General features: G+C 38.9%; 1 protein-coding gene across 1 annotated transcript in view; it reads left to right on the forward strand.

The window, feature by feature from the left end:
- The window catches only part of LOC108790128 (collagen alpha-1(XXII) chain-like), a 72,499-nt gene that overhangs the window by 27,015 nt on the left and 21,773 nt on the right, over positions 1 to 23,711 (forward strand). The window contains exons 12-22 of the mRNA XM_018560336.1: positions 1,089 to 1,142; positions 6,755 to 6,808; positions 7,536 to 7,589; positions 8,935 to 8,988; positions 10,912 to 10,965; positions 11,777 to 11,821; positions 17,351 to 17,404; positions 17,491 to 17,544; positions 20,138 to 20,191; positions 21,219 to 21,290; positions 21,419 to 21,454. Coding sequence (XP_018415838.1) covers positions 1,089 to 1,142; positions 6,755 to 6,808; positions 7,536 to 7,589; positions 8,935 to 8,988; positions 10,912 to 10,965; positions 11,777 to 11,821; positions 17,351 to 17,404; positions 17,491 to 17,544; positions 20,138 to 20,191; positions 21,219 to 21,290; positions 21,419 to 21,454 — 585 coding nt within the window. The remainder of the gene's footprint in view (positions 1 to 1,088; positions 1,143 to 6,754; positions 6,809 to 7,535; positions 7,590 to 8,934; positions 8,989 to 10,911; positions 10,966 to 11,776; positions 11,822 to 17,350; positions 17,405 to 17,490; positions 17,545 to 20,137; positions 20,192 to 21,218; positions 21,291 to 21,418; positions 21,455 to 23,711) is intronic.

Raw genomic sequence — 23,711 nt, forward strand, 5'->3', positions numbered from 1 at the left:
CCTGTCTTTTGTACTTTTCTAGTCCCTGTTCACACCTGTGATAAACACATAAAAATGCACTGAAACACGTGTCAAGGTGTAAACCTAGCCTTAATCTAACCTCACACTTTTTGCACAACTTCAGTGCAAGTTATGAAAATCATCCCTTGGGAATATGGCATATTGGGTTTGGCTTCAGTAAGGGGTAAAAAGGATTCAAATATCCCTTTTACAAATGTTCTGCAAAGGACAGAATTGCCTCTCCTCTCTGTAACATGGGCCAGCAGGAGAGAACTGGGCAGGACTGATAACGTTGCTTGGGATTTCAGTGCGGTATAGGAGCTCACTGGATTTCTGGCAGGATTAATAGGTAATTTTCTGTACTTGCAGCATTTAAAAAAAAAAACCTAAACATTTGGAAATATGAATATATTTGAGAGATGTACTGAATATGTTTTATATTGCCCTAACATACACTTTAAGGACAGTGACTGGAGCATGGTAAATCATATGCCCCAATAGCTAGCTGTGCATTCACCACCACTGGTATATAGCAGATACAGCCTGCGTAGTTATCTTGTACCCCAATCTGAAGAAACTGGTTTTCATACATTGCACTGAAGATAGTTGTACCTGGGCTATGAACTAGCAGATGTGGATGCACAGCTGGTCCCTGGGCATAAAGAACTGACCTGCATGGCTCTGCCCACTGCCCATTTTGCAGATTTGTGGCAACAGTGATGATATTAGATACATTCAGATAATTATGTTTATAATGTAACAGCACAACTGAACAACTGGTTCATCACTGACTTGCCCTACAATGCTACGCAAAACATACAGATTTCTACCTTGAATTACTTGTACTTTTACATAATGACTATTTTTATAATGTCACTCTTCATTTTTGCAGGTCTGCTTACATTCTGCCCCAGCTGTTTGTATGCACAGATTCAAAGTGTTTAAAAGCAAATTAGTATTTTATATTCAAACTTCGTAAAACATCAATATCTTGTACAATGGGTTTTCATACACCAAAACTGGCCAAAAATTGTCACTTAAAAATAATTTTAGTTTTGCTGATGTTCCCTTTCTAATTCTTTTTGAAGGGCTTTATCGGTATTCCTGGAGAAAAAGGAGTACAAGGCATACTAGGAACGAAGGTATGTGTGCAAAATGTTTGTATAAATTGTTAAAGGGCAATACCGATAAGTCAATAAAGGCAGAAATTACTAGGTCTAAATATGTAGACAGTAGATGGTTGGACGGATGGGTGATAGATGGATGGAAATGGACAGCGGTAATACCAAAGGTAAGATATTGAAAAGTGTCAAGGAGCTTTCTTCAAGCCTTACGAAAACACATGGCAAACAGAAGGCATTCGTATGACTTTACTATTCATTTTTCTGTACCCTTATAGTAAACACCAGTGGGGAACATTTTTAAAATCTTTACTGCATAGGAAGAAAAGGAATATTGAAGTAAATATTGAATTCTGACATTGCTTTACTCTTCTTATGACATTACTAGTTTCTTGGCTGCCATGCTGATCCAAAGGCTTGCATACTTTCTGAGCCACTGACCTAGAGCAAGTATATAGATAAGGAGTTCTGACTCTGACTTTACTTGTAGCATGTTTGTACCAGCTTTGTAACATATACGAATATCCTGCTGCACTTCTTACCGGACTTCCCAAATCAAGAAGGGTGCTTGAAATGACCACGGATGGCGCCGCTTGGATCAGAACTTGATTGTAATGTCACCTGCACACTGTAATGAAGTGAAGAAAAATGCCTATTTATTGATGCATATTGTCACTCATTGGGCACAACATTTCGGGGCCGCGCAGGGTCCCCTTCATCAGGCTAAAAATGACCTCAAAGTGTTGCAGTTAATGAGTGACAATATGCATCAATAAATAAGCATTTTTAATATAAAGCCAGGTATGCAGAATTGGATACAGCTGATCACATGTCCAGACTCCAGAACAGTGTATTATTGTATAGTGTGGCACAGCTCTATCCAATTCTGCATACCCTGTAAATCATCCAATCGGCCAATCAGCGGGAGAAGAGATCAGAATGGAGCAGATTACTAGGCTGTGACATCTGCTCCATTCTGACCTCTTTTCCCGCTGATTGGCCGATTGGATGATGACAGGTTTCCTCACCCATCACTCCTGACGGGTGAGGAACCCTGTAAATCATCCAATCGGCCAATCAGCGGGAGAAGAGGTCAGAATGGAGCAGATGACTGAATACTTGGAGGAGGAGTTCGCGGCCATCTTTTTCATTGAAGACTCGATGGAGGTCCTGTGTGCGGCGGATTCGGGTCCCTGAAGATGGCGGACGCGGCACAGGTACTCGTTTTTTGTATCGGAGTATTTGCACGAGTACGAGTACTCATGCAAATACTCGGTATCGCCGCCGATACCAATGCTTGTATCGGTGCATCCCTAAAAAAAAGGTTCCCCAGCAGGTTCTTAAAATAAGGATGAGGGGCTGAGCCCAGAGTTTGGCTTTACCACCTTGCTGTGTTATTCCTGTTCCCTACATAGTAATTACAAATTGATGTACTTGCCATTGATAACTGTACTAGATGCACCATCTACAAATGTTAAAATGTGGCCATTGACAGTGTCAGACTTAAGGTTCTTAATGAGAACTTTGTCCAACTCATAATGTTCTCCCTCTGATAAAGCAGCACTGAAGGTGAAAGCAATGTGTCTTCCTCTCCTATTTCCATAGTACAATTATGTACATTCACCTCATATGACCATATGTGTTTTTAAGAACCGGTTGCGCACACATAGACCATTGAAGGTGGTTGAACCATGCCTGCATGTATCGGCTGCCCTCTGGTGCCCTGTTTTCCTACATGAAGAACTTTGGTACTTATTGTGTGCCCCCCAGTAGTCTGACTCTGCAATGGTAGCACTGATTTGTAAAATGGGAAATAGCAGGATCTCTACTAGTCTCATGTACCATCTTCCTACTCTGTCGCTGTATTCTGCATCATTTCTCTATTCTCCAACTAAGCCTGTAATATGTTCATAGTACCGTATCTTATCAAAATTTTCTCTAGTATGTGTACAGTCTCTGACAGTCCTCCTATAGCATTACATATAATAAACATTCTGTGCGACTCTTTAGTGATGTCAGGAGCTGAAGCTGAGCCTCTCTATACCTATACCCATAGACACTGCTTTAGTGTCTATTGACTGAGAAAATCCCATTCATTCCAACTGAAAGGCAATATATTCTTGGGACCCATAATTTTTTGTCTGTGTCAAGTACTGCTTTTAAAAGCAGGGATAGATAGATTGAAAGATAGATAGATAGATAGATAGATTTGCTCCATTTACTAAAACTAATAGATGAAGTATAGTTTAGCAAACTAATAATAGAGTATAACCTCTCTCTAAATTTGCTCTAACTTCTACTCTACAGTGAACAAAGTAGCTCATTTGCACATAGTGCACAATGTTCTCTAACCCTTTCTGAGACTGAGGAAAGAATAGGAAACCAATGCTTTGCCCAGTTACATATCACTTTGGGCATTATGCAAAGAGATTGACAAATACACTCTTAAGGATCTTGTGTCCTTTTTAATTAGAGGTTAGGCATGCGAGCTGTCACCCTGCTCTATACTTTCTTCTGTTTTTCAACTTCTTATACATAGAAGGTAACCCATAGTATAGTGCTATTAGGAATAAAAGGCCTATATCAGCAGAAATGAGGAGAGCATGGCTGGACAAGTTGTTATCTTAAACCTATTAAAACTGGACTCCAAGTTTAGTGTGCAAAAAAGTTTGAAGATGATAGACAATTGTGTCTGTAGTTTTCAAAATGGACACAGTACAGTTTATTTCAATATTCCCTCTTGAAATATAAAGTAGGGTTGCACAGATACCAAGTACAGTACTTGGTACAAGTATGAGTACATGTACCGATACTTTTGAGCTCCAAGACTATACTGGAGAAAAATGTAAAAATTAGGAGGCAGCTGTCATTTGTAAGGAGCACACAGAGCTTCTGGGATTTGTACATCTCTGTTTTAATGTACGATTTTGTTTTTATAAATATAAATAAAGGGATGCACAGATACCAGTTTTGCGAGTACGAGTACTGGTACTTGCTGAGTACTTACAAGTATGAGTACTGATACATTTTTGTTTATTGTCATGTGACAGTTTTTCTAAAACAATACAGACTAATGATTTCAGGACAGTGGTGGAGTGCCAGAGCCAGGTCCCAGCTGCACCTGCTGCAACCCTGGCAGTTCTCATGAAAATGCCAAGTATCTGCACTGGTACTTGAAAAGTATCTGTGTATCCCTAATATAAAGTATGATGATGTGTGGTTAAAGTGGAACCCACTTATCCTTTCAAACCAAGGAAAGTGCCATCTTAGCCTCTATTTGGATTGCAGTTGCCATTCTGCTGCACATGTGATGTGTATGACAACAACCATTTGAGGACATGAAAGTTTGGTTGAGAGCTAAAATAGGCACACTGGCAACCTTGACAGTTGGCATGCTTTGAAAGTAATTGTTTTGGGAGACTGATAAATTGGTGGGCAAATTTCCACATTTACCTTTTACAATATAAGTACAACACATAAAATATGGCAATTTAAGCCCATGATGTGATTAGACAAATGTCTTTTATCTTCAAAGCCAGGCCAAGCAGAGGCAGGAGAGATTCTCACATTAGGGGCTGTGGTGTAAGGGGCTCAGTTTGGGCAGAAGCCTCACCTGTCTGCATCACCCCAGCCATCTCCTGCAATGTGTAGGAGATTAATGTATTCATTTGTTTCCTTAATTCATAAAAAGAAGCAGCTTCTAAATCATGCAAATAATTTTCTTGTAATAAGAGCGGTATAGACTTAAAGAGAGAGACATAATCTTGCCCCTGTACAAAGCATTAGTCAGACCTTATCTGAAATATGTTGTTCAGTTTTTGGCACCAAAATAAAAATTATCTTGGGGAACTGGAGAGAGTGTGGAGAAGGGCAACCAAACTCATTAGAGGCATGGAGGACTCAGCTATGAGGAAAGATTAGCTGAACTTAATTTGTTTTCCCTTGAGAAGAGGTGTTTAAGAGGGCATATACACCTATCAGCCATAATATGACTACTAAGAGGTGAAGCGAATAACATTGATTATCTCGTTACAATGGCACCTGGAAATGGGTGGGATATATTAAGCAGCAAGTGAACATTTTGTCTCTGAAGTTGATGTGTTGGAAGCAGAAAAAATGGGCAAGGATATGAGCTACTTTGACAGTGGTCAAATTGTGATGGCTAGATGACTGTGTCAGAACAACTCAAAAACTGCAGCTCTTGTGGGATGTTCCCAGTCTGCAGTGATCAGGGCCTACCAAAAGTGGTTCAAGGCAGGAAAACCGGTGAACTGGCGACAGGGTAATGGGCAGCCAAGGCTTTTTGATGCACGTGGGGAGCAAAGGCTGGCCTGTGTTGTCCGATCCAATAAAAGAGCTACTGTAGCTCAAATTGCTGAAAAGTTTCATGCTGGTTCTGATAGAAAGGTGTCTGAACATACAGTGCATCACAGTTTGATGCGTATGGGGCTGCAAAGCCACAGACCAGTCAGGGTGCCCATGCTGACCTATCTCCACCAGCAAAAGTGTCTACAATCAGCATGTGAGCATCAGAACTGGACCACGGAGCAATGGAAGCAGGTGTCCTGGTCTGATAAATCATGTTTACTTTTACATCATGTGGATGGAGTGGATGTGTGTTTCTTACCTGGGGAAGAGATGGCACTAGGATGCATTATGGTAAGAAGCAAATTGAGGCAGTGTGATGGTTCAAGAATGGTTTTGAGAACATAACAATGAGTTCCAGCTGTTGACTTAGCCTCCAAATTCTCCAGATCTCAGTCCAATCGAGCATCTGTGGGATGTGCTGGAAAAAACAAGCCCTATCATTTCCCCAATTACAGCACTTAAAGGATCTACTACTGATGGGTAGGTGCCAGATACCACAGCATACCTCCTTAATTCTAGTGAAGTCAATGCCTCGACAGGTCAGGGCTGTTTTGGCAGCAAAAGTGGGATCTACTCAATATTAGGTGGGTGGTCATAATGTTATGGTTGATCAGTGTAATCACGATATATAGATACATAAACAGTCCATATAAATAACTGGGTGCAAAATTATTCACTTTAAGTTCATTGCAAGGGGGGCAGTCTGTGCATCTGGAGGAAAAGAGGCTTAATCTTTTTTACCCTCTTTGATTAAATTAGACCATGCTTTTTTACCTTCCCATGGATGAACTCTGGGGATATGGTTCTGTTTCTGGAGGCTTTCTATTAATTTATTTACCTTTTTTTCCTCTTATAGTTAAACGTCTGTCTTTGTTCAGCATGACAAACTTTGTAACTAGGCAATACACGCTGGCCACCGAGCCCCATAGATTACACAGTTCATGGACCTGCTGCCCTGTCCTCATGTTCCAGGGTGATTGGGTCATCCGCATATGTCAAACAGCCATTGCAGGTCTCTAGGCAGCCTTAGAAGTTCTCCGGGACTTGGAGACATGAAACACATTCCTTAAGTAATGTTTCTCAGCTCTGGTTCTCTCAAACTCTTAACAGTCCATGCTTTAGAGATATCTTGAAATTCTGGTTCTTTCAGAATATTACCAAAGAAAATAACTGCATTTTGACCTGGCTGCATGATAAACTTGCACTCTTAGTCTGTAACCTGGACTTACAATTAAGCATTTTCTCTGAATGTTTTTGTCCTACAGGGTGAACCTGGTCTTACAGGGCCACAAGGAGAATCTGGGGAGAAAGGGGATGAGGTGAGTAGTATGAAGAATAAAGGTTGCATTACATAAAAATATACTACAATCTTTATCAGCATGTTTTATAGAAGCATGAAGTTGTTTAAAAGACCATGTTATTGTATACGATGTGAACCATTTCTTTTAGCTGGTGTGGCTCTAGAAATGAGAACATGTTTTGCTCTCTCTGAAAAATAACATTGTTAACTTCAGTCTATCATAGCTGTACAATTATTTAAATGAGAGGAAAACTCCAATAAACAACATTGATCGAACAAATTAGAGCGATGAAGAGTAACACTGAAAAATGGAAAGAGATCTCATTTTAAACAAATACATTAAAACATGTGGATTGAACATTACTTGAAAAAGTATTGCTTGTAAACATAAATACAAGTAAAAACAGATTAGGTCTGATTCATTCATGTCTGAGACAGATTTGTCCTAAAGGAAGAATTGTATGGTAGTCCTGCTGCATAGTGGTTACTTCATATATAGCAGCGGACAATGTTGTGTAATGTTTACAGGGGCTTGGGAGTCTGTAATACTCTACCTGTGACTAAGAAAGGAGCCATAGATCTGAATCATGGACCATGAGCAGAAGAGGTTACAGGGTTTCTATTGCCTCCAAAAATCCATCACAACCACCATTACATCTCCAATCTCTTGAGATGATATCCAGGACATATTTACAATTTTTGCCTGTGTACTTGAATAATATTCATTTTATTTGTTCCTCTTTCAGGGTGGCATTGGCAAGATTGGTGCTAAGGGCATTGATGGACCTCGTGGTGAAAAGGTATTGACATACTATAATAATGCAACAACACATCGAGGCTTTTCTACCATTTTTTTCATTTGACACCCTTAATTTTGCATCAAATCTAAATTTGAAAATTTACTGTTGTGACCAGTTAAAATGTAAGATTAAAATAGTCTTGTTTAAGTAACTTGCAGAGCCAGCCCACTGAGTAACTCCTTCAGCTGAAAAGACATGATTTTCTATTGCTTGGTTCTAAAGACCATAAAAAAAATAGCAGCTGTGATCTTAGCTGTTATGTAAAGGTAGTGATCACAGCAGGCAGCAGGAGCATCAGTCACAGTACATACCAGCTGTTGATAGGCATCTTTGTGACAACAGCATTTGTGGTACTGAGCAGGGTGTGGGATCAGGCAGATGCAGAAAAGAACCCTATTCAAAATATATAGGGGTTCATTCACTAAAGACAAGTAGACTGTTAACATTGCTAGGAAATTTTCCCTCAGCTTAGTGAATGTGGGGAAATGCACTTTTCAAAGAATGCTCAATCAGGTGCAAGCAAAAATAAACAGTATTTTTGCTTGCACGTAATTGGATGATGGAAGTCAGCAGACCTTCTTCACCTCATTACATATTCCCTTGCAAAGTTATTAGCCGGTTTGCCTTCAGTGAATCAACACTATATAATTTGTGAACCAGACTGGGATAGACTTGCTCAAGAAGCCACAGTCCTTAGCACAGCCAATGTGTATTTGAATATAAAACCAAGGGCTTATTGAATATAATTTGTTACATTAGACAAATCAAAAAGGTACAGTATAATGAGTCAAACCAATGCAAACATTGCTTAGGTCCTAATGGAAGAAAACCTTCATTAAGAAAGGGGTTATTATATTATACCTCATTTATGTTTTGTAATTTTGGCAACCCTGGTGAACAACACTCTTAGTTGCACATACCCTTCAGACGTGGCTCTGATTTTGGATCTGGCAAAATATATTTATATGATATATAAAGTTGATCTATCAATAATTAATCAATTAACATTATATTTTTTATTTAAAAAGTATTTCCATCTTTCCATGAACAAGACAATTGCTGTTTTGAGCTCCATCCTGTCACCTGTGCATTGTTAGTATTGGACATCATTAGAGACTTCAGAGAGTCTATTGTTTTTTAATCAGACAGATCTTATCAGTAAGTTAATAACATCAACCGTAATCGGAGCTTGGTAATGCAATGAGCAAATATGGCAGTTCCCACGTGTATGTAACATACAGTATAACTTCAAAGTATACATAAGTAGCAGATTAGCTGATATAGATATATTGACCCATTACAGTGAATATATTTTTTAGAAATAATATAAAAATTATTTTTACAGGGATCTCGTGGGAATCCAGGAGAACAAGGACCCGAGGGACCAGAAGGACTGAAGGTAGGTTTTTTTTTAAATTAAATGTTAAAAACATTTTGGTTAAATGCATGAATAATACTATTGAGATATATAAAAATTGTAAACAGTTGGTTTTGGGTGACATGCAAGCTTTTAGATGTTTTCTTTCATGAGATTTTGGCAAACCAATGCAAGCAAAGTAGTCGCCAAATAAAAAAGCCAAATTTCCAAGACTACATAGAGATGGCTTTTAAATATATTATCTTTCAGTAAAATTTCCAGGTAGAGGCTTTCAGGAATAGAAAAGCTCTTTCTTTGGGCCTAGCAAAGTAGCTGAGTAAGAAAAACAAACTTGAATTAGCCAATAACCATAAGCTCATGTCTTTTTGCTTGAAGACATAATGTAGGTTCAAAGATTTTCCACTTGGTATGATATTTTATAAATTTATGTTTCTAATTTATTTTGTGTAAAGCTAATCTTTCTTTTAAAATTTAGAATATGGCATATTGTACAATTTATAGTAATTGATTGGCGTTTTATTATTATCTGCTAATATTGGACACAGGTTTGGTGCTTGGGTGCAGTAATGTTCCATGCTAACAGAGTTACTGGATAACATGAAAGTTCACTCAACATTATACAGACGTTTTAAAGCAATGAAGGCAATATAAACTCAAATAGATACACATTATGTGTGCTCCAGCACCTTTTTAATGAAAAAAATATATCTGCTTTCATTACGTTGGTTTTGGTTCATTTAGGAAATTATTGAAATTATTCTGATTTTTTAATTTCATTGCAAAGTCTGTATCTTCCCTAGAATCTTTGTTATGTAGAGAGCTCCCCATCTACTGTGGCCTATTGTATGGTGTATTGCAGCTATTAGAAGCTCATAAAGATTTGTCCTATCTCTGTGGTTGTGTTGTGGAAGAGGGCTTGTAATTTTTGGCATTTAAACACTTTAACTGGAACAATTACAATATGTCATAGGTTTAGGGTAGCTACCTGCACAGCACACCTCCGACTGACTCCTAATGATATAAAAATGGGATGGGAACAGATAACCAATTGTCTGGCGTCTGGTCCTTTTTAGACGGTCAGTCCGAATAGGTCTACCTATCAGTTTTTCAGGTGGCTCTGATCAGAAGCCAAATGTTAGTCTATGGGTAGCCAGATCTACAGGGATGAGTGTCCTTTTACATCAGATTACTCCCAACTCTGTCCAGGTTCGGAAAACAGAATATATCAGAGTTCCGTTTTGGCGGACCTGATCATGACGAATTGAGAGTAATCTGCTATAAATAGATACATGTCAACTTACAACTGACTCCTACCAAACCTAACATGGGTCTGATAAGTTCAGTTTTTTTCCTCCATCATAAGAAAAAGCTGAACGGTGACATCCATTCCATACTGCTTCAATCAGTAGGGAAACTATGCACTGATTCCCTGCTGATCAGAACTGACAGGTGCCTGTGAAAGGGGCCTTAGGCTGATTATTCATTTTATCAGCTATAGTAGTTTCAGAGGCTGAGACAGAATTGGTAATAGGTTAGTTTATGTTAACACTACAATGTAAAACTATGGAAATGCTTTTGCTTGTATCTGAGTTAATCGTTTAGCCTGTTTTTATAGTCTGCAATAACGGATTCTTAAACCGCTAACAAGTTTAGGACAAATACAGAACACCATACATAGTGGGAAACGCAGTACTTTAGTTCCTCACACGATATTGTCATTGAGCGAGAGGCAACTCATGAGCCATCAGTTGGTCATGTTTTTCGATACTTTTAATATTGGAGATATTGAATTGAGAAAATACTTGAAAAAATATAGATGTAAATTGTATCTTAAAATAAATAGTCTTTTACTGTTTGTGTATATTCCACATGATGACTTTGCTTAGTTATATTCACATATACTTACAGGAACAAAAGAGTAACACATTTATTCTATCTTCACAGGGGGATAAAGGCGGACCAGGATTTGTGGGGAGCCAAGGAGATAGAGGATATCTGGTAATGCTTTAATACATTTCCCATTGGTTTATTTACAATATAATGTATGCATAAAACAGAAATGGAGATGGTCTGCAAATTGTTACTCTGAACTTTAAATATGTAAAGTGTTCCATTTTATGTTAGCACTGAAACTGATGGTGATGCACAAACTTGAAAAATGCCTCTTCACATTTTTGTCATACTCCCAGTCCCCTACTGCCTGGGTATGTGGACTTCTAAAGTTTTGGGACAGTGGTTTCTGAAATACTGATGGGTAGAATGTGTTTAATGTAAATGAGATTGATGTAAAAGTTGTCCAGTTCTAGATTTTACCCTTTTAGGGGATATAGCTATATTTTTAAACAGGTTGAACACAGGCACCATCTGGTGACTGCTTATGGCCACAAGTTTTGAGATGATAGAAATTAATTTAGAAGTAGTTTTTTTTGTGCTATATTTTGGATAGATGTAGACATACTTTGCAGATTTGCTGATGCTTAATTTCCATGGAAAAACAATCATTATTAATCCCAGTGGCCTAATATGATAAGTTGCGTCGAATAAAGCCACAACTTATCATTATTAGAGCTTAAGGCTATTCTTATGCCCCTATTTGACACTACTGTGTGTCTATGCATGCCAAAGGCCATCATGTGTAAAGAAATTGAGATACTCACATGCTTTCCCATGACTGGAAGTATCAGGTCACTTCATTTGCATGGCTGAATAAAGCATTAAGAGACTGTTACCATATCAGTACTATCAAAGTATAAGCTTTGAATACATAGATATTTTTGTTTATTAATTAATGCTTGCCTATTTTTTACAGGGTTATCTAGGAATTACAGGAGATCCAGGAGAGACAGGAATAAAGGTCAGTTTTATGTTTAAATTAGTGCGCGATGGGGGGCATCGTATCACTCAAGCTGTAACCTAGTAATAAATCTGTCTCACAATTTATATGCTAAAACTGACACGTCTGAGAGTGCCAATTTTCTGCATGTATCGCAGCACATACTAGTTCTTCGATCCTGCCCCTGCACCACTACAGGGTAAAGGAGGTAAGTAGGGTGAACTGTAGGGGATGCAGCAAATCAACACTCCCAGTGTCAGTTTTGAAAGACATTTCTGAGGCGGATTTCTTCACAACAAAGTGGCAGTCAATGATGAGGGCAGCATGAGAGGTGAGTAGTCACTTAATTCCTTTACAGGGTAACCTTATTTCAGAAATTTTAGCAAACTGATGGAGTCACTTTAAGATAAGAAAAAGTATACAGATGAGGATTATTCTGCTAGTGTTTCAAAACCTGATGTCAAAGTCATTAGTACAAACTGTCAAAAAAAGTTCAAAGAAATAGAAGCTGTTTGGCAAATCTCTACCTAGGCATGGCAACTGGAGTCTTTATTTTGTCTCCATTTATCTACCTAAAATAACACCTCCTTAATTCTAGAGAATACACTTTCACTTCATTTGCCACTTATGTATATTGCTACAGGACATCTGTAAGGACCCAATATGACACATTAGAAAATGAGGACAGAGCTAAGTGCAAGTTGCAAAGATGGTGGGGGATTCACAGTATGCTGAGTTTGCACTTGAAATGTCAGAACATTTGGACAAGAAAATATAAGGGTATTATAATAACCTTTTTAACTATAACTAAAGAACACTAACACAGCAGAAGCCTAAACAAATTTAATGATATCAGAACAGAGGACTACAGTTTCACAGTTTTCTAAAATTACTATTTATTCAAAAATGCCAACCACTTGGGTGTAGCTCAGAGCTTTAGGTAAAATACACCCATTTAGGTTAATAATTACCTTTTGAGTTCAGTTATATTTATACTGCAAGAAGTATCCACTTTGATTTGTTATGATGAAAGTAAAGTAATCATGGAAATATCCTGTGCTAACTGTATTTTTGACCTAAAAGTTCTTTCCCATACACATAGGAATTAGATTTTGAAGACTGGATTGTTCCTAGAGAAGCAATCTGGTTTTCACACCCAGCCATACTGTGCCAGAAAAAATATCTACTAACATAATCAGCCTGTTAGTTACCAGGTACGCAGATGTTTATTTTAACCTTCTAAAAGCTGTGGAAAGTGCACATAAATAATGTTGTGTCTAAGTGCTGTGAGGGGTGTATTGCTTTGTTTCCCAATAACAAGTTTAATAATGTTGTAGTTTTTTTGTTACCACTAGATAATAATTAGTTGAGTTATGAGAGCCCCCAAACAGGAAGATGAGGCCCTAAAGCAGTGGTTCTCAACTCATGGGTCGCGACCCAAAAGTGGGTCGCGAGCCCTTCTGCAGTGGGTCGCGGCGCCATCATGGCAATCACGGGTCGCCATCAAAAACAATGGAACATTTTCCATCAGGGCATCTTGGACAGTGTTTAAAATGGATTGAATGGAAAGAAATAGGGGCTGCTGTTTTTGTTGCAGTAAGGGGTTGAAATAGGTGGGGTATTGGGTAGCGGAGGATGGGGGGGGCACATAGGATCATGTCTGGAATCACAACACCATGATAAGGTTTTATAGTGTCCTCAAAGTGAGAGTAGTGATAGGTCCAGACTCATGTGACAATTGTATTCTAGTCAACGGGACCATATTTTGATAAACATGCTATGGGTGTCATTAAGGATAGCTGTAATTTTTTCATTTACCACAGTGCCCATCATTCTTTGCTTCACATCCATAAATCTCCGTGTTGGTTGCTTCTATGCTTTAACTAACATTTGCCTGGGGGCCAGAAAGACAAAGGTAACATGTTTTCTTTAAAATTGGGGAGGAGTGGCCTAAGTAGTAAGGCTAAGTTTAAGTTGTACACTCATATCCAAAGGGTTTGAGCCTGAGGACGTTGCCACTAAATGTGTAAAAATGTGCCATGTTCATGATACTTTCAAAAGCAAGTCGGTGAGGCATCAGGGGCAAATTTGATCTGGCCTGTGGTCATGTACCAACAATACTTTGTGTAAAGTTTCCTGAACTAGAACATTAGTTAAGCACTTTACTGTTGTGGTCCAGATTTTGCCCCATTCTGGTGCTTATAAGGTTTCTCCAATTTTTGAAAAGTAGAGTTGAAGATCAGTCTGTGATTGGGGGCACCCAAATCAAATATAGAGGGAAATTGGTGAGCAATCCATGATGTCAAGTAGGTCCATAAGGGTAGTTCAAGAGCTGGGTGGAGGGACATTAAGGGAGCTTTGTGGCCTGCCATGTAGTATTTTCCCAAGTTGGGTAGAGTAATTTAAAGGTTGGGTACAGTGATTTTAGGAAAGGAGATATTTAGTAGAATAACATGATCTTATGGTGCACATCTGCAATTTCTAGGCCTTGGATCGCTGAATTCGCTCAAGTAAGGCGCACTAGTGCCAGGAAAAATACTATTGGGGATAGGAGACAGTCCTGCACAGTGCCCCATTGTTTTGGGAATGGCTCAAAGTTGGATCCTGTCTATTTTATCGAGTCTGACAGTTGTAGCATAGAGAGATTTGATTCAGGCCACAAAGTCATTACCAAAGTCCCACTTGCGAAGGGCTAAGACCATATATTGCCATGAAATCATGCCAAAGGCTTTGTGCACACAGAGGGCCAGAAACATGGTTTCAAGGGATCTAGTGCAGCCAGAATGTATAAGTCATATCACTTGCTTGATGACCAAAGGGATTTCATCTTCCAGGATGTCAGAGATGAGTGAGGAAAGATGTTCTTTCGGGATGGTGGGCAGCAGTACAGTAGTATATTGCAAACATTTCCTCTGCTTTCTCTAAAGAAAGAGGGCTAGGGGTGGTGTATAATTGTAATAGTTGATGTATGAATTTGATTAAAACCTGAATGGGGTTGCTGGTGAATGTGTGTTGCCTAGTTCTAACGGAAATGGGTCGCATTGTCTGTTCAATGCATTGCAAGCGTTTGTCCAGCATGGTACCGGGTTTATCGATTTGTGCAAACCATGTTTGTTTCTTCCAGTGAAGCTGATTTTCTGTAGATTTAATTGTGTTCTAATTTTTTTTGGGGGGGGAAGGACTAGATTTGTTGGTTTAGGTTACTATGACTAGTTCAGATTCCAACTATAGTCTGTATTTTTCTCTCAGTTCACAACATTGAGAAGCCATTTAAATCAAGTGGCCCCATAAAACTGTTAAAAACAAGTATGCGTTCCACACTGTTTTCCATAGTTATCATCTTAAATCTATCAAGAATCTCCAGATATGAATGTAAGTAATTTAAGGTCCATGAAGATATTTAGGGTCTGTGTAAAACTGAGCAACAGTAGAGTCAAGATCTGACCAAGGTGCTGACAGGGGCTTTAATAAGTTCAGGAAGAAGGACGCAATGGGCCCAGATATGGTCAATGCGAGTGTAAAGGTCAAGAGGGGCCTAGTATTATGTGTAATTGCATACAAGGGGGTTAAGTTATCTCCAAATGTTGACCAGGCCTGATTTTAAAAAAGTATTTAAAGTATTTGTAGCCTGGACCATTTGTGGTACTGAAGTGGGATGACATGTCAATTTTCGGATTTGTGACTAGGTTACAGTCTCCGCATGGGAGATTAGAAACTTTGTTGTGTCAGAGAGTAATTCGGGTAACTAGGATAAAGGGAGTTGAATGGTGTTTAGGGTGTAGTAATGGTAATCTCAGAGTTTGTTTGGTAGACATGGAGGCTAAAAAGTTTAGGGACTAGTGGGATGGAAAAAGTGTGTCTCCCAGAGGCAGGCAATGTTTATTTTTTTGGAGAACGTAGATAGTTAAAGACCGTGCATCAATTAGAGGGAGAATTGAGCCCTTGGACAGTCACATTTAACAGTTTAAAAACCAACTCTAAGCAACACGTTAAAAGTGTGCTGGTCCTTGTGAGCCAGTTGGGACCCATAAAGAAAGGGTGGTGGGTGACCACTGAAGCATAGGAGGGGGCCTGAACTTTAGGGTCTACTGCTGGGAAAGGCAGTACCTGTGGGTATTGATCTAGCAGTGTGGGCCGAGCAGGCCGCAAACATTTACAATAGGCATCAACCTGGTACAGCAATACTAGGGACTCCTATATGCTCAGGGAGTATAAGGAGGAAAAGTGGTTCGGGTTCACATTAGCTCCCTCATTGTTATGGTGAAGCTGTGCCAGGATGCTCACAGTTGAGCTAAGGCAATGGAGGTCAAAGCCTCCAAATTAGAAGCACAGCCCCTATATGTCAAAGAGACCAGGCACAAATTAGACTTTTAAAATCAATTAGTACATGATAGCCCATTCCAGAGGGAAACTGTGAAAAGTCCTAATAGCAGGATAGGAAAGTTCCTATAAAGTGAGAGTCAATACAGTGGGCTTGCGGACTCCACGGCTTGCTTATGTGCAGGGTGCAAGTTAAAGGATAGAAAAACAATTTCACATAGACTGGGGCTTTATAAGTGCTCACACACTATGTGTGTAAAATTCTAAAAACGCTGATTTATTTTCTTTCACATTAAAAAGGGTACATACACATAGTTAAACTGTACCATGCCCCATCTTGTACAATATCTCAAATAGCCACAATTGCAAATAATTTGTATACAAAAGTCACGTAAAGGTACGAATATAGCTTAACTTCAATCATAATAAATTCAATAAGCTTGTAGTGGCATGTTTATAATTCCGACGCATTTCGCTTCATCAAAGGACGGGAGGCATGTCATTGGCACCTTTGTTATATGGTTGCGTTTTTGCAGTTTAAAATATCCATATGTATATTGATTCAGTGATCCACAAAGTATGAATATCCCAATGTATGGTTTGCTATGGAAAAATACATTGGAATGGTATCCATAATGATCATATATTGGTCCCATATTGACATTGGTACTGTGCTAATATTTTTTAATCTCCAACCCAATATTTAACCATATGTCATTTTTATACTGAAGTTTTACAATTGGACTTTTTTTTCTGCAACACGTCATTTAGTCATTTTCTTATTTTTGGTTCAAGCTTTCTGTTATGTATTCTGTTTGTGATATGTGATAGAGTTTATTTGTCCTATTTGGTTCTGAAATGAGGATCCTTCTGTTCATTGTGGTAGAGTACCTAGCCAAGATCCAGTATCCAGTCTGAACGTTTGATCCAACAGACATCATCTTACAATATTATTACAGTTATTAATCATTACATAGAACTGCTAGAACATGATAAAGAAACCTTGGCACTACAGTCTCACTATTGTACACCACTCCAGTCTTTTTTGGGACTTATTTGCAGCTCTTATAACAGGTCTGGTACCAATTCCACCTTTTATTTACACCATTAAAAATGAAGTTACATGTGCTCGTATACATACCGTATGTTATAAATGTATTGAGATTACCGATTTTGCATGCAATCAACCAATAAAACATCCATTGTTAAAGATATTTTTATTTTTTCCAGGGTATAACAGGATTGTCTGGTGATCCCGGTGATGGAGGTCGTCATGGAAAAGATGTGAGTTAATTGAAAGTATGTTTTGCTCAATTCAGTTTGCTGTTCTTTGCGTTCACAGTCTAACTCTACCAAATGTGATCCTCCAGGGTACTCTTGGTGTACGTGGCAAGGAAGGATACCATGGATCTATTGGATCAAAGGTATGCAGAAAACATACAGAGAACATCACCTCCAGTTATATGTTTTTCTACAGTTTTAGTTTTTCACATTATTATTAAACCAGACAAAAAAGAAATGTGAACCATGAGAAATTTCTGCATTTCTGCATTTCCTAAAATGTGATATGATCTTCATCTAAAAACATATTACTATAGTCTTGTTTGTAGCTATGGCTTTATGCTTGGTGCTCAGTTTAATCGTGTAAGCAAAACAGACCACTGAGCTGATGAAGGCTGAAGGTCAGCCATCTTTCCTTTTACAGCCTCTAAACCTCACTGAATTTTTCTACACATTTCCTAATGGAATTCTGGAACTCTTCTCCTCAGGACACATCTCTCCTCCTATTTCCGGCTTTTCAGCAAAAGAATCAGGGCATCTCCTCTCCTCAGAATTTCCCCTCATTGAAGGAGCTCCTCCTTTACTTTGCTATGTCAGATAAAGTGGAAGAATATAGCTGAGTTACTTATAACTATCCAGACCTGTCACTCCACCTTCATGTACAAAATACATGATATAAATGATCACTTTGCCATTTGTAAACACAGTTAACAGTGTGCAATGGGTTGTAATAGGGAGGTTGAGAAGCAAAAGCTGTTTTTCTATATTTTAATGGGCCAACCATTTGTATCTTGCTATGTTTGCTGGAGTTCTGCTTTTGGTTGCATATCCACCCAAATCTTTTCAGTAAGATACACTATATTACCAAAAGTATTGGGACACCCCTCCAAATCATTGGATTCAGGTGTTTTATGAAATTTCCTTGCTACTAAATATTCCACGGTCAACTGTTAGTGGTATTATAACAAAGTGGAAGCAACTGGGAACAACAGCAACTCAGCCACAAAGTGGTAGGCCACATAAAATGACAGAGCGGGGTCAGCGCATGCGGAAGTGCACAGAAGTCGCCAACTGTCTGCAAAGTCAATAGCTTCAGACCTCCAAACTTCATGTGTCCTTCAGATTGGCACAACAACAGTGCGTAGAGAGCTTCATGGAATGGGTTTCCATCGCCGAGCAGCTGCATCCAAGCCTTACATCACCAAGTGCAAAGCAAAGCGTCGGAAGCAGTGGTGTAAAGCATGCTGCCACTGGACTCTAGAGAAGTGGAGATGTGTTCTCTGGAGTGACAAATCATGCTTCTCTGTCTGGCAATCCGATGGACGTGTCTGGTTTTGGTGGTTGCCAGGAGAACGGAACTTGCCTGACATTGTGCCAAGTGTAAAGTTTGATGGAGGGGAAATTATGGTGTGGGTTTTTTTTCAGGGGTTGGTCTTGGCCCCTTAGTTCCAGTGAAGGGAACTCTTAAGGCATCAGCATACCAAGGCATTTTGGACAATTTCATGCTCCCAACTTTCTGGGAACAGTTTGGGGATGGCCCCTTCCTGTTCCAACATGACTACGCACCAGTGCACAAAGCAAGGTCCATAAAGGCATGGATGAGCGAGTTTGGGGTGGAGGAACTTAGCTGGTCTGCACAGAGTCCTGACCTCAACCCAATAGAACGCCTTTGAGATGAATTAGAGCGGAGACTGCGAGCCAGGTCTTCTCGTCCAACAACAGTACCTGACCTCACAAATGTGCTTCAGGAAGAATGGTCAAACATTCCCATAGACACACTCCTAAAACTTGTGGACAGCCTTCCCAGAAGAGTTGAAGCTGTTATAGCTGAAAAAGGTGGGCCAACACAATATTGAACCCTACGGACTAAGACTGGGATGCCATTAAAGTTCATGTGCATGTAAAGGCAGGCGTCCCAATACTTTTGGCAATATAGTGTATGTTAACACCACCCCAAGAAGCAAATTTGCTGCAAAGTATTGCAGTACTCAGTGATGTTCCCCACCAGACTACTTATTTAGGTGAATACCCTTCACCAAGCCTCAGCATGTGTTTCACCTGAGTGATTCATAACTGGGGACACAGTAAACATACTATGTCCTTAATCCTGCTTGTCACCGCTCTCCATCCTGACTCCTTTGGCTGTCACAGAGCAGGCGATGCAGGGAGGAGAGCTCAGCCTCCTGTGACAGCTGACAGCACTCATGTCCCCACCTCGCTCGTCCTCTTGAACATTTCTCTCCTCCCCACTGGACACTGCTCTGTGTTAGAGGAAACACAGAGCGACACCCAGCGAGGAGGAGAGAAACTATGGATGTACCGCAATTTCGGATAAAAAATTATACCTTCTTCATTTTGTCCGAAGTGCAATTTTCGGCCGTTATGTTTCAGCTGACGAAATTTCGGTGCATCCCTAATGGCTACAATACTTGCCACTGTGAGATCCACTTTATATGAGCAGTCTCTATTTACTTTACTGACATTCAGTATGTGAAAATGTGATCACATTTTGGGAAACATTCATACAGGAATCAGAATATTCCCGAATTTTTTAAAATAATTTTTCATTATAACTGTTTGAATACTTTCTGTACACCCGACTATAAAATGTTAGAGAATATGACGGCAATACATGTGATAAGCATTTAGAACAGATTACTTTTGACTTCAAACTCACAAGAACAAACCTACCCTAAAATTTACTCTAATAAACATGTATTATTATTCTCATAACAGGGAGACAAAGGAGACCGAGGACAACCAGGTCCACCTGGCACTGAAGGAACACTGGTATCCCTTAATCATTTTCTTAGTTCTGTACTTTATACTGTATGCATTGTATGTCCTACCTGCAAGTGTTATGTGTCCAATTTTCCTTGGCACAACATTGCCCTTTATGCAGCAATATTTTTTTCAGCAGTTTTAGAAAATGAATTACTCTCATATGATCGCGATATCTAGGCCTCATTCACACTGCTGTACAATACGCTGCATATATGCAACTTTGGTCTTGCATTGTGTGTGCATGAGGCCTTAGAAGGCTGTGGAAAGTCAGTAGTAAGTTTACGTAGCTTCATGTGTATGTTCGGCTAAACATGTGGAAAAGATTACAGTAGCATCCAAAGTAATCCTTGAGTAAATGCAGTATTGCTCTGCTCTCTGTTAGCCAGTATTTACACATGCCAGTTTTTTTGGAAGGGCTATATGGTTTTCCTATGTGATTCGGGCTGGCAGTCAAGACTGTTGGCATTAGGGACTGCCATGGGCAAAAGACAGAACAGTTACAGTTTTATGCAGACCCTTGGCAGATAGGTAATCTATCTTGGATAGGTGCATGATATTGTAGTCACAATTATACTTGTAATAAATATTTTAAAATATATTCTAAGAAAACATAATATGCATTCATTAGTTGTGTGTTACTTTTATGCATAATCATAGTCTGCCTGTCCACATCAGTTGTACTCCAAGCTACCTCTATCAGGTATATTGTATAATTTAAAAAACATATTGTGCCCAGCATAGTAACCCATAACAATAAATCATAATTAACAATATAACTTTAGTAAACTGGTGCTCAGAGGCAGGGTTGTTTAGTTAGCAAGTGTTGCTTAAGTCATTTCCATTCCTCACCTAACAAACCATGTATGGACAACCGTAGTTACATTTATATTAATCATTATAATTTATATATTATATATATTACAATTATTTATATTGAAAAGGTCTAGCGAGCAGAGCAAAGTCATTAATAACAATCAATAGCACGCTGCTTCAATGAATTACATTTTTATTTATTTGTAATATATAATTATAGGGTCCTAAGGGTGCAAAGGGCGATGCAGGAATCCCTGGCAAAGCTGGTCCACAGGGTATTCAAGGTCCAAAGGCAAGTGTATTCTTTTAATAAGGCTAAAGCTTTCACTGATTAGACTTTGAGAACAAGGGGTTATTGACACTGGGGTATTAAAAAGTTAGGCCTTGTATTTGTATTTAACATTTTTTCTCTGTATACAGGGCTCAAAGGGAGACATTGGAGATGATGGTGTACAGGTAACATACGTGAAGCCCTTCAGTTTTTTTATGTGGCTGTTGACTGCAATAACATTGTATTTGCTTTCTCTAGAACAGCGTTTCTTAACCTTCTTTAAGTCATGGCACCTTTTCAAGTGTATGCAAAAAAGTCAATGTAAAAGAACTATATGTGGTCCATCCTCCCCCAAGTCAAAACCAAACCCTTATCCTAGACTGGTGTCTGGTATGAAATTTAAAGGAGGACCCCAGGCAGAAAAAGATGATGTGGCATTTTCCCCTTTACGTCAGAACTCCCCCTTTCACATCAAAAGCCCCCTTCACATCAAAGTCCCCCCTTTAGCAAAAATCTGTAGGCACCCCTGACAAAGCCAGAAGGCACCCCAGGGTGCCACGGCACAATGGTTGAGAAAGGCTGCTCTAGACAGAGATGGCAACTCTTCTCAGTGTGATGCAAATTTACCAATACATGTACAGTATTTACTATCTATCTATCTATCTATCTATCGATCTATCTATCTATCTATCTATCTATCTCTATCTATCTATCTATCTATCTATCTCTCTATCTCTCTATCTCTCTATCTCTCTATCTCTCTTTGTGGTTGCCACTTTTCTCACATTTCTCAAAATTACTCTAACAGACTCACTTAAACTTAACTCCTCCTATTTTTTTGTAATGGAGAAAGTGAGGGAGGGTAGATCCTATGTCAGGCTTTCATTGTCTGAGATATTGATGAACAAATGTCACCATATTTCTCAGTGTCAAATAGCTTGAGTTTGAGACGTGTATGGCCAACTTAAAGAAGAACTTTACCCATATCTTTAAAATGACAACAAAGGGACCTTTAGAAATGTTCAGTAATGACAATCTACAAACAGGTACATATAGATAATTGTCGGCTTTTTATTCTTTTTTTTTCACACCTTATTTTTCTTTTCTTCCCCATTCTTCTCATGGTGGCCCTTTTTACTAAGAGCAGATTAATCCATCTCCCTTTACTTCCTGGAACTCTGGCACATGTGACTAGGACAGGTGACGATGCACATCATCTCAAGGGAAAAAAATGCTTTCCCTGAGATCTCGCAAGGTTATGAAGTTTACAAATGAGATTTCCTGGCAATGCACTGCTGATATAACTTTCCCCACATGATCACTTAGGCACAGATTACATCAGTAATGCCTAAGAGGACCAGAAAGTGGAAAAACAGTAATTGTAAGTAAAAGAAAAACATGTTTATTTAACTAATCAATGAAAGATGATTTCATATCAGCATGCAGAGCTCAATGCTGATGTGATTTTTAGTGAAAGGTGGTAAAGGTCCACTTTAAGTGCTCTGGGTCGCTTGCTGTAACTGTTACCATCATCTCAAGTATGACAAACATACACATCTTTATTATTTGTGTCTTGTACATCCATGCTCACACCTCCACTGGTAACTGTATTCTTCCCTCACAATTCTATAGATGTAAGGCAGATCAATAATAACTTATAGAAACTGCCATTGCAAAAACAGTACTTGAACTCTGTATTCTCTATGTACTTTACAATGCATATTTACGTTTGCTTAAACAATTGCCATAATGCATAATACACTATTGGAACTTCTATTTGAGTTGATCTACTTTTAAATTAATATATTTTTTCATCTGTTTTCTTTTGTCAATGATGATTGAGATATATATATATATATATGTGTATGTGTAATACCTTATATAGCTTATATAGCTTAGTGTAAAAATGAAACAAAAAAAAAAGCAATGCAAAGCTTGGCAAGGTACTATGCCAACACAAGTAAATTCACATGCGTTGAGCCACGTCCAACACACACATTTTATTGTGAATGCACCCTTAAGACTCCCGTGCAGCCTTGAATCAAACAAATTCCTGCACATGTCCACACGTCCTCTTCACAATTTTATTGGAAACAAGGTAAACAGTTCAGTGAAAACCTGACACCTATGTTGACACGTTTCAGCCTAAGATGGCTTTAATCATAGCTAATTGACAACTGAACAATCATCATGGAATGGTTGGGGTAAATTAGTAATCAACTAACAAACAACTGTGACAATTAAAAACACCAAACACGTTATTTAACCATATCATGCACAGTAGCACAAAAGCAGATGACTAAACCTGATGCCAAACCTGTTTAAAAGACTTTATAGGAAAAAGGGCAAATATGTCACCTGTACGCCTGGGCAGGATGGAAAATATGTACACATCACAAGACTCACTGTACAAATAATACAAATCATTTGGTAGGTAAAACA

This window comes from Nanorana parkeri, unplaced genomic scaffold (assembly GCF_000935625.1).
Source record: "Nanorana parkeri isolate BGI_ZX_2015 unplaced genomic scaffold, ASM93562v1 scaffold451, whole genome shotgun sequence".
Lineage (NCBI taxonomy): Eukaryota > Metazoa > Chordata > Amphibia > Anura > Dicroglossidae > Nanorana > Nanorana parkeri.